Source organism: Schistocerca americana, chromosome X, assembly GCF_021461395.2.
Source record: "Schistocerca americana isolate TAMUIC-IGC-003095 chromosome X, iqSchAmer2.1, whole genome shotgun sequence".
Lineage (NCBI taxonomy): Eukaryota > Metazoa > Arthropoda > Insecta > Orthoptera > Acrididae > Schistocerca > Schistocerca americana.
The window spans coordinates 767,813,315-767,825,594 of record NC_060130.1 but is presented as its reverse complement, the minus strand read 5'-3'; the positions used below and the strand labels follow the sequence as shown (position 1 = coordinate 767,825,594).

The window sequence follows — 12,280 nt, the reverse complement described above, 5'->3', positions numbered from 1 at the left end:
GCTGAGCGCGGGAGCGCCACCTAGCTACGAACGGCGCTGGCCGCATGTCACGGCATGGCAGTCAAATAAGAGATACTGAGTTGTTATCATGTAACGAGATATTGTTTCTAAGTGAGTGTGTTTGAATATCCACACAATTATTGGTGATTAAAGGTTATAACAGTTGTACTGTTAATTCCTTGTAGACAAAGGCCTGACATTACTGAACTGATAAATCTGGCGAGCAGTATGATGCAGTAAATTTGTTCTTCAGCCTATGGCCTTTGGTACACACAAATACAATCAACATCTTTGACTGTATGCTCACATTAATACTGTGGCATATGCTACACTTGGAAGAGAAGATATGTATGCACTGCACTACCTCAAAAGACACTGTCAAAACTCGTCTACACATCCCAAACTTTTGATTACGCTCTTTCCATTGCATCTGCATGCACCTCGGACACACTGGTTAACAAAGGTCAGTCATCAGTATTTATACTTTTGCTGAACCAGCATCCTCTTCAGTGGACTGTCTTACGGCACTAACTTATTATTTGGATACAAATCTACTATAAAGTTTTCAATGTTTAAGTGCTCAGTTCTCTTTACAACTCTGCACAACAAACATAGTTGCACCTATGAACAATAGCCCTTGGTGTGGTTTTATGTGGACAAAACGTGTGTCATAAGCTGAATGCTTGCAGGACATTACATGGATCACTGTCTTACTTCAACAAACAAGTCTTCTAGCTAACAAGTCCCAAAAGAAATAGACAGTACTCTATTCTAATTTTACATAATACAGAATGCAAACATACCTTTCTGCCCTTTGCTGAGGATCTAAACCACATAGCAGATGGTTTTATAATTCTGGTATGATAGCCATCTCCACGGCAAGGTAGATACGTACCCTGAACTTCATCCTGTGTGCATGGACAGTATTAATATTACCAGGTTCATGCATTATCAAATAAAAATAAATTCATGGAAACTTACAGGCTATTAAAAGCAAGCAATAACAGGTGATTCTAAAACAGGGTAAAACTGAAAAAGCAGAATAGTGGAAACTTGAGAAAGAGAGAGAGAGAGAGAGAGAGAGAATGCTCTATGGCAAGATTATTAGCACCCTTTCTACACTGATTACATTTCTAAAAAGGTATTGTCATCTCACTTTTGCCTTAAAATTAAACAAATAAAAATGTAGTAATTCTATAGGAAATATTGGAGACCATTAGTTGTGAAGCAAGGCAGCTGGATGAAAATCTCTAAACATGTGCTCCATGTAAGTAGAAGCAACAGTGTGGTAAACAAATAACAGTGACATCCAGAGGGACTATGGATGTATCATGCCTTGAGGAGATCAGCCAGGTAACATACAGAATGGTATCACAAAATAGTGAAAAATATTTTAATGAAGAAAAATCACATTTTTGAGATTAGTTAGTTATTCTGTGGCCATAATTAATGTTCAGTGAAATTTTCTACTAATTTCACATACCTTCAAGATTTCCCTTTACATGTACTGTGTATATGCACAAGTGAAATGAAAAAGGCATAGGCAATCAAAATGTTCGCTGCATATAAAATCTAGCTCCAAGGTGCCAAAATTGATAAAATGCACATGTTTGAGTTCGTTGTTAAGATGATAATGAAGTGTGTGAAAAAGAGATGGAATGTTAAGTTTCTGGTGGCAGAAAATCATCTTCAGAAACTGCAAAGAATAGGGTAAATCTTATAGACATGTAAGAAGAGTGCAACAGATCATTCTTCCTAAGATTCTATTCACATTTGCCAAAGCAGTTCTACATCACCCACATAAATAGTTACAATATATTTCTTGCACAGAAAGGATGTGCATAAGTCAACCTACTATATAATGGTTAAAGGCCTTGTTACACCTCTCACTGTGAAGTTCTTTCTGATCACTCACCTGTTGAAACAAATTACACTATCACCACTGGCAAAACACACATCATTGGGGTGGGAGGGGGTGCACACAATGATGAGAAGAACCAGAGCATATAGTTCAAATTCAACATGTGACCAGTGTCTTTTGAACAGAAGATTGCAATTAATATGACAGGCAATGGTAAGCAGGTTGCACTCAGTCCTTTTGATATCTGAGGAGCTACTTGACTGAAAAGTAGCAGTTGTGGACACAAAAGCTGACAAGCTGACAACAGCTGGGAGCATGGTTTGCTGACCAAATGCCCCTCCAAATTCATATCCAGTGATGCCTATTGACTGAGGATAGGGTGTGAGTGTGGTCAGTACCTCAGGGCCTTCCGAGGCCTGTTCGGGCGGAGATTTTGAGAGAACTTCCCTTATCATACTTAAAAGATTAACTTCTACATTTCATTACATTTACAAATTAATATCATAATATATTAGAAAGATCTGACTGGGGAAAAACACACACGAGTTACATAACAATAAGCATCTCCACTGTTGAGAAAGCAAGTGAACCACCTGAGAAGGAATAATGCACCACTCTCATACGAATCTGGTTAGGCTTTACACTGAGTCTTCCGCAGAAATAGTGCCTTTATCATTAATTTTGAATATCTGTAGCAGCACTCAGTCCCAAAGGACTACAAAAATGTGCCAATGGGTAGAAAAAAAATTTATAGATCAGGTGTGTCAGTCTGTTGCAGAATTCTACAACATATTCTATGCGTGAATATAATAATTTTCCAGGAAAAAGAAAGGCATCTCTCCAAAAATAAACATAAATTTAAGAAGCAGCAATCATCTAAACACAATTTACTCTTTTCACACAAATTTTTGTTGAATGTGAACGTATGGATTGAGTCACCACAAATTTGCAAAAAGTGTTCAGTAATGTACCATAATGTTGATAGATAACAAATAAGTGAGTATACAGACAATTTTCTCCAATATGTGACTGGCTTTATTTACGGTACCACATATGGTGTGGCTCAGTGGTTGACTGGGCAAAGCATCAGTCCACAAATCCAAATGTTTGGGTCCTAGGATTCTTTTCTGTCACTTACTGCTTCTCTTCACTCTGACAACTATTTGGATATATGAAAAATGCCAAGGAGCAATTCAATTTGGAGGCTGTGTCAAACTGCAGTCTTCCTATAACCAGACTGGTAATTCAGTTCAAAAGTCTGAGGAAGGCAAGTGTATACCAGCTACAGTAGAACCATACCTAGTAAAGCACTATAGTTGATTACAACTTAGAGCCACATATACTTTCCAGAAATATGACTTCTAATCAGCATTGAAGGATATAACATATGGTTATACCACCCATGTTCTCAATAATGATAAACAATCTATCAGGCAGTGTAAGCTACAATCTCAAATTCCTTGTTGAAAGTGCTGTAGTGTGTAGGGAAGTACATGTACTGAGTAACTGTAGAGGAATTAAGAACAACATGCATGTAATTTCTACTTGTTACAGTGAATGGCAGCATTCTTTAAATGCAAATAAATGAATCCAAACTAACAAGAACAACATAGACAAAAATAGTAACATTTGAGAGGAGTGCCAGCAAAATGCTGCTAGATCACATAATTTAAATACCATGTATAGACATATCATTAGCAAGTGATATATAGAGGAACTACATAAAATTAGTTCTGGGAAGTATGGAAGGAAAACTTCCACCTGGAACAATTCTGGAAAAATTTGTTGCATTTTTTTTAATGTGTGAAAATTTTTGAGATCTGGTTCTCTTGCTTACATTATATCAAATACTTTGCCTCAGTTTCAGTTAGCATTTTAAAACTTGAACACACGATGTATTAACTTAATTGTACTGTCTCATTACTACGAAAGTTACCACTGTTATGAAAACTACACAATCTTGCTATTCGATATGAAAACTACACAATCTTGTTATTCAAAATAATATTAATTTCAATTATAAGCTATTGCACTGTGATGCAACACCTTTCAAATTCCAGTGTTATGTGACGTTGGTTGCGAAATTTTAGTATGCTACATATCTTCAGGAGTACACATTGTGTAAGTTTACAAGCTCATGGTTTAAATACTTACACGGCGACAGCATGCATGTACTCTTGTGAAACGATCATCAGTTAAGCAGGTACGAATCTCTTCAATTCCTTCATATTGTAAGTATTTATTACGTTTCACATGTACTTTAATACCTAAAGTTTCTTTAATTTTTGCAAAGATGAATTCAGTTCCACAATGAGCTGAAAAAATTAAGAAAATGATTAAATGTATTTGTTGTTACTACTACCAATATGAAGCTTAGGGTTTAACAATGCAGCCATCTACATAACAGACAATGTACTAAATGATACATAGATAGATAGATAGATACAAACACACACACACACACACACACACACACACGTGCAGAGAGAGAGAGAGAGAGAGAGAGAGAGAGAGAGAGAGAGAGAGAGAGAGAGAGATAAGTCATAACATTTATATCAATGATGTTTTGCTATATCTTGTGTCAAAGATGCTACAGTCAGACACAGTTTCACCTTTATTCAAATGGCGGTCATTATTACTGTTTGTGGTAAATGGACTGTATTATCCAGATTTCACACATTTTGATGCTATGGCACTAAATATTAAAGGCATTTGGGAAGTTCTTCGCAAAATACAAATAATGGAATGAGTATAGGTAACCACTTGCCATATAGCTGATGTTTTCTTGATACTATCAGCAAAACAGTTTATAATGCCATTTTCAAAGAAAGTATGACAGTGTGACTGAAGCCAACTGCATATCAACTGTAGGATCTCTGCATCAGTCATCATGTGCTCTCCATCTAGAGCTCTCTTGAGTGGCCCAAGCACTTGGAACTCACACAGTGACAAGTACGCTTGAGGTTCAAGGGCAGCCCAATGTATACCAACCAAATTTTGTTGAGTTATTGTTGCAGTGTGAGGTGGCATTGTCATGGAGAAGCAATATACGTCTGTTCTGGGTACTGCATCATGTTGAGCAGTGGACAGCTCACACTTGGCGAAGGGGGTCACAGTAGTATGAAGCATCAATGGTAAGATGTTCTGGCAAGAAATTGACCAGCAGAATACTTTTGCAGCCACAGAACATTGTGGCTATAACCTCACCAATGGACAACCATATCTTTGCTTACTCAAGATCCCTCCACTGCTTCTTTTCGCTCCATACTGACTTTCTTTGATTAAAGGGTGTAACACTGGACTGAAGTCTTATCATATGCAATGTTTTTTGTAGAAAAACATTACCGCTTTCCTCATACTTGAAGAGAAGCACGCAAAAAACTGCTTCTTGCACAGCTTTCTGTTCTTCATTCAGAAACTTTGAAACCCATAAGGCTGACACATTCTACAACGACAACTCATTTTGAACAGCTCCATAAATGATTTGAAGTTTCTGAAAGACTTGAGCACAGTTAAGTGCTGATCAACTTTGACAAACTCGGGAATAACTTTGATGTTTTGCAGTGCGGAGCTACTGCAGAGGAGGTGAAAGCAGGTCTTGTTTCAACACACACACACACACACACATATATCCTTTCTTGTACTCCTCAAACCAAAGCTTCATATGGAACTACAAAAGGATTCAGCCCCTCCCCTCCCAACTCACTGCAGGAGAACATCGCAATACCTTTCAGTGCCATTAACATTTTAATTCATATGAAACTTCATTGTGAAAAGTTACACAACAGCAGAGCCCACTGCACCCTTCCCCTCCCCTCCCGACCCCTTGTTTGCTCTTACGTACAGTTTATGTCTTCTTTTGATCATTTTCCTGTATCTTCATCTACCCCAACACCTGACGCAACTGTACAACTTTAATTTGCCTTCGCAGGGCAAGAAGGGAGTCCTGAATTAGTTCCTCATCAGGGAGTAAAATTGATGGAAGGGCAATGAGGGAGTCTGCACATGTGAGGTATGATTCACAGTATGATTGTAATCCCAAGTCCTCCACACCAAAAGATGTACACACATTTGGTATGTGTATCTTGCAGAATTTTTTCCTGAGCCCCATACACGTACAGTATAACATACTAACAGTTCCCAGGTAAAATATGCTCACCACATAAAATATCAGCCATCCTCTTAAAAGAGCACACTGGTCACTTTGAGTATTGTAAATTGGGTGGAACTAGTACGGGGCAGTCATGTGACCCTCCACCACTAGCATAATTCATGACAGAAGTGATGTGTGCCCGTCAGTCGTACAGTTTCAGTGTAGTAAGATGGGTCGATGTGAAGATATGACAGAATGGCAGAAAGCAGCTATCATTTCTGGATTTGACCATAACAACACCATGTTGTTGATGTATTGAAGCTGTAATGCAATCGTCTGAGATCCACATGTTGTAGGACACAATACACATGTATATTTGATTTTTCAAAGTCTGTCTTTCAATCCATATATTTCTTCACAGTGTTGTATTAATTTTCATTTCATTTTCAGCAACAGATGTCGACTCTGACCACAATTTATTGAATATGAACTCCAGATTAAAACTGAAGAAATTGCAAAAAGACGGGAAATTAAGGATACGAGACCCAGATAATTTGAAAGAATCAGAGGTTGTTAATGGTTTCAGATGAAGAATTAGGCAACAACTGACAAGAACAGGGGAAAAGAATAAGGCAGAAGATGAATGGGGAGCTTTGAAAGATAAAACAGTGAAGGCAGCAGACGATCAAATAGAAAGACGAGGCCTATTAGAAATCCTTGGATAACACAGGTGTTACTGAATTTAATTGATGAAAGAAGAAAATATGAAAATGCAGTAAATGCAGCAGGTGAAAGGAAATCAAATATCTAAAAACTGAGGCTGACAGGAAGTGCAAAATGGCTAAACATGAATGGCTACAGCAAAAGTATGATGATTTAGAAACATATACCACAAGGAGAAAGATAGATGCTGACTACAGAAAAATTACAAAAGCCTTTGGAGAATAGAGAAGCAGCTGTATGAAAATCAAGTGCTAAGATGAAAAACCATTTCTATGCAAACAAAGGAAAGCCGAAAGGTGGAAGGAGTACACAGAGGAGCTAAGCAATGGAGATGTACTTGAGAGCAATATTATAGAAATAGAAGAGGACAGAGATGAAGAGATGGAAGATACGATACTGTGAGAAGAATTTGACAGAGAACTGAAAGACCAAAGTCAAAACAAGTCTCCGCGAGTAGATGACATTCCCTCAGAACTACTGATAGCCTTGGGAGAGCCAGCCCTGACTAAACTCTACCATCTGATGTTCAAGAGACAGGCAAAGTACAGTCAGACTTCAAGAAGAATGTAATAATTCCAATTACAAAGAAAGCAGGTGCTGACACGTGTCAATACTACCGAACTATCAGTTTAATAAGTCATGGTTGCAAAATATTAACACGAATACTTTGCAGAAGACTGGAAAAACTGGTTGAAGGCAACCTTACAGAAGATCAGTTTGAATTACAGAGAAATATAGGAACAAACAAGACAATGCTAACCCTACAACTTCGCAAAGAAGATAGGTTAAGGAAAGGCAAACCTACATCTACAGAATTTGTAGACCTAGAGAAAGGTTTTGATAATGCTGACTGGAACACTCTCTCTGAAATTCTGAGGGTAGCAGGTGTAAAATACAGGGAGCAAAAGGCTTTTACAGAAATCAGACAGCAGTTATAAGAGTCGAGGGGCATTAAAGGGAAGCACTGGTTGAGCAGGGAGGGAGACAGGGTTGTAGTCTATCCCTGATGTTATTCAGCCTGTACACTCAGCAAACAGTACAGGACACGAAAGAAAAATTTGGCATAGGAATTAAAGTCCATGGAGAAGAAATAAAAGCTTTTAGGTTTGCCAGATGACACTGTAACTCTGTCATAGACGGCAAAGGACTTGAAAGAGCAGTCAAATGGAATGATCAGTGTCTTGAAAGGATGATATAAGATGAAAATCAACAGAAGGGAAACAAGGATAATGCAGTGTAGTTAAATTCAATCAAGTGATGCTGAGGAAGTTAGATTAGGAAACAAGATACTTAAAATATCATATGAGTTTTGTTATTTGGGCAGTAAAACAACTGATGATGGCAGCAGTAGATAGGATATAAAATGTAGATTGGCAATGGCAAGAAAATCGTTTTCGAAGAAGAGGAATTTGCTAACGAAAAATATAGATTTAAGTGTCAGGAAGTCTTTTTTGAAAGTATTTGTCTGGAGTGTAGACAAGTATGGAAGTGAAACATGGAAGTTAAACAGTTTACACAAGAAGGAAGCTTTTGAAATGTGGTGCTGCAGAAGAATGTTGTAGATTATATGGGTAGATCAACTAACTAACAAGGAAGTACTGAATAGAATTGGGGGGAAAAGAAATTTGTGGCACAACCTGACTTAAAGAAGGGATCGGTTGATAGGACACATTCTGAGACATCAAGGGATCACCAGTTTTTAGGAGGAGGAGGAGGAGATTAGTGTTTAACGTCCCATCGACAACGAGGTCATTAGAGACGGAGCGCAAGCTCGGGTGAGGGAAGGATGGGGAAGGAAATCGGCCGTGCCCTTTCAAAGGAACCATCCCGGCATTTGCCTGAAGTGATTTAGGGAAATCACGGAAAACCTAAATCAGGATGGCTGGAGACGGGATTGAACCGTCATCCTCCCGAATGCGAGTCCAGTGTGCTAAGCACTGAGCCACCTCGCTCGGTAGTTTTTAGTACTGGAGGGAAGTGTGGATGGTAAAAATCCTAGAGGGAGACCGAGAGACCAATACAGTATGCAGATTCAGAAAGCTGTAGGTTGCAGTAGTTATTCGGTGGTGAAGAGACCTGCACAGAATAGAGTAGCAGCAAACCAGTCTTCAGACTGAAGAAAACAATTAACAATAAATATAACCGTCACATTGATACTTTTCAACTGCAATCATTTCTCTGTAATTTTTCCTCCTTTTATACTCACTTCTATAAATGAAATAGTTGACTAAGTCAATCAATACTAGACACAATAAAACAATGTACTGTTCACATCACAAAATTTACATAATTTTCATAGAAAGATGTCAGTGTTGAAGAGTTGTACTTGCTGGAACAATGATTATGCTTAGCAGTATTCTAGTTCTTGTGGGTGAATGTTGAGGCACAAAGCAACGAAAAATATTAAATGAAGAGAAGTTAAAGATAAATGTGGAATATTTTTTAATTTCATCAAAAAAGAAAATGATAAAAATCATCATGGTAATTGTATTAGTTTTGATTTTTCAAGCAAATTTAAATGTGAATTTTTAGTGAAATTACTTGGTTAATATTTACATCAGAGGTTTAATTAAAAAAGTAAATTCCACTTTAATTGTCAAAAAGTTACAAAACTAACAGCAGCTGCAACTGCACGGCTCACCTTAGTCTCAGTTTTGGCTCAGTTTTGGCAGTATTAGGGCAGTAATTTTTAGGCAGAGTATTTATGAACACACGCCCGGGTTCCCGGGTTCGATTCCCGGCGGGGTCAGGGATTTTCTCTGCCTCGTGATGGCTGGGTGTTGTGTGCTGTCCTTAGGTTAGTTAGGTTTAAGTAGTTCTAAGTTCTAGCGGACTGATGACCATAGATGTTAAGTCCCATAGTGCTCAGAGCCATTTGAACCATTTATGAACAAATAAGAAAAACTGAACTATTTTGTGTTTTTCAAGTTTTGTTTCTAAAAGTAAAAATATGTGATTTATGTAAGAATAAAGCGCAATCCAAAAAGAAACAACCTGGTGATTCTTGCAGCTAACGACGACGACATGCTAATTTGGCCAACATTCACTGACGTGTGATTCATCAAGATGAATGTAGCATGTCAACGAATTGTTTCCTGCTCTAAAACTTCCTATCATTTGTAAGTAACCCTTTATTTTAATGAGAACATTGCAGATTCCGAGATGAGACCTCTAACTAATTTACAATTTAAATGTGAGCAGGAATATTTCAGTGCAGACTATTCAACACGTTTACATGGAATGGTGTACCATTCACAGCCATGTAAAACAATGTAAAAACAGCAATTCTAAAGATATCATAACCAGCAACAACTGGACACAACTATCATGTCTTATCAATGACAATCCGTTTCAAATCTGACAAGAATTATTGCTATCAGTGAAAGCAGATCCATGTCAACCAGTTTTGAGCAAATATTGTGAAAGGAAGAGCATGCAATGAACATTTGGAGTTAGGTACACTCTTTGACAAAGCCTGGTCAGCAGTTTGTCATCGCAGAGTCAAAGTCCACGCTGCTCTCAGCTTGGGACAAAGAAAATGGCCACGCTGTTCCTGGAGGAAGTCTTGTCTTCTGTTAGAGATTTTATGCTATGTCTATATCCGTGGTCTAGTGGTAAACGTCATCTGAATGCAACATCTGGCGATCAAAACCACTAGTTGCCTAAATTTTTATAGCACCTCTTATCTGAATGCTTAAATCCTGAGAGTAATGGTAGAATAGATATAATGCAGTTTTCTTTCTAACACGCCATTAATAACAGCTCCATTCAATAACATTTCTGCAAAAAACTTCTCAGCAGACTGCCTTTGAACACCACATGTGCCAGACCTCTCCGTGGCCCATTTGCTGGTACCCAGTACCAACTGCTGCAGCAGCACTGCACTTCCTCGCCTTTTGTTGAAAGTACCAGCTACCGCTCATCTCTCTAGATAGTATAAAATACTTTACTGTTGTTGAGTGATGCTCTACAAAAAAATGTCTACAATTTTCATTTCACACTCAATAACACTGGAGGCAAATAAGACATATCAATATAATAAGTATTTTATTACGCTAGCAAAGGCATGAGTATCACTCAAAATTAATTTTATAATTTGTGATCCAATCAGAATACCTCACTACATTATTTATTGTTATTAATAATGCTTTATACCTCATTTCTTTTCCTTTTAAAAGTGATTCTTCATGCAGTTTTTCCTAAGGAATTCAAATGTTTTCATCAAGTCAGAATGAGTGACTGTGGTGTAAAAACCATGTGAATACCTTGCAGCTCATGCTTTATAGCAATGAAAGCACCCTGCACAATTTGTGACCACAACAATGCTTTACCATTGACTCAGCTGCTGGTTATAGAGCTAAAACTGTAAATGGAAGACAATATTTCCTAGGGTTTTTTTATGCTGTTTGAATGAGTTATGCCAATGGATAAATTAGGGTTTATTCTTGCTTTTATTTATACAGCAATGTAAACTAACATGGAAATTCTGGGTAATGAAGTGCATGTCTCAGTTGTGACAGTCAATTCTGAATACAATTTGTAAGTCTTCTATTAACCTTAATCCAATACCTTGTGGGAGCAGGCATATTGGTCTGCTTTATGAATAAGAAGCAACAACAGATAAAAAAAGTTGTAGGAAAAATTTGAAGGAACCATAAGTGAGATGGATTTGGATTCTTTTTATCATTTGGGTATCAGACAAGAGGGGAACATTATGAAATCAATCAACAGTCTAGTTAGTATGCATTATACGTATAGATCTAAAGGTGAAAAATGTATGAACGCACGCTTTTACTTGGACCCTCTGTGACGAGTGGAGGTCAGCTGACTTCGTGTAGTTCAGGAATGTTTATGCTTGTTGCCAACCTTAGCTATGTCACAGTATTGTTCACGACAACAATAAGTACCCATTGTGAATACAGTGTTGATCCATATGCATCGTTGTGCGTAGTGATTGATATTATTTCTAAAAATGAATAAAGTTTCATGTTACTTCTGCGATGCATTAATCCATTACAGTTCATTTCTTTTATACACTGTAAGCTGGCTGCTCCAGGAAAAGGAGGCAGGGCTTGTCTAAGCAGCCAATGTGCTATAAGCCCATCACAAGCTTGCACTCCCAGCATCCTCCGTTCAGGGGCCAAATAAAAGTGTGTGATAAGTATTTGTACACGCCAGTACACGCCAAAACACCACACCCACACACACACACACACACACACACACACACACACACACACACAGAGAGAGAGAGAGTCAGTTTCAAGGAGCAAAATGTTTGCTATTTTGATATCTTACTGTTTCATGATATGTGGAGCAATGTTGGTTTCCAATTACCTTTTATTCCACTGAAATAAGCTTTTATTGTAAACTATCAAAGTAAGTGTTATTTGTTCACATTTTGGGGAAATTGTAATTGTGATGGAAAATTACACATGTCAAAATTTCATATGCTGCATGAGCATAAATTAATATCACTAGCTTCGCTATCCCTACACTGAAATTATATAACACCACCTTTTACACCAAAAGCTTAAAGAATGAGGAATTCTAGAGTAAATTTAATTGAATGCCTTAAATAGACAGACAGAGAGGAGATGTTA

At 37.7% G+C, this 12,280-nt stretch overlaps 1 protein-coding gene across 1 annotated transcript in view; it reads right to left on the bottom strand.

The window, feature by feature from the left end:
- LOC124554689 (protein artemis-like) overlaps nucleotides 1–12,280 on the bottom strand; it is a 77,132-nt gene that overhangs the window by 41,712 nt on the left and 23,140 nt on the right. Inside the window, exons 4-5 of the mRNA XM_047128316.1 lie at nucleotides 4,016–4,176; nucleotides 804–908 (exon numbers count right to left, since the gene is read on the bottom strand). Of these exons, the coding sequence (XP_046984272.1) occupies nucleotides 804–908; nucleotides 4,016–4,176 (266 nt within the window). The remainder of the gene's footprint in view (nucleotides 1–803; nucleotides 909–4,015; nucleotides 4,177–12,280) is intronic.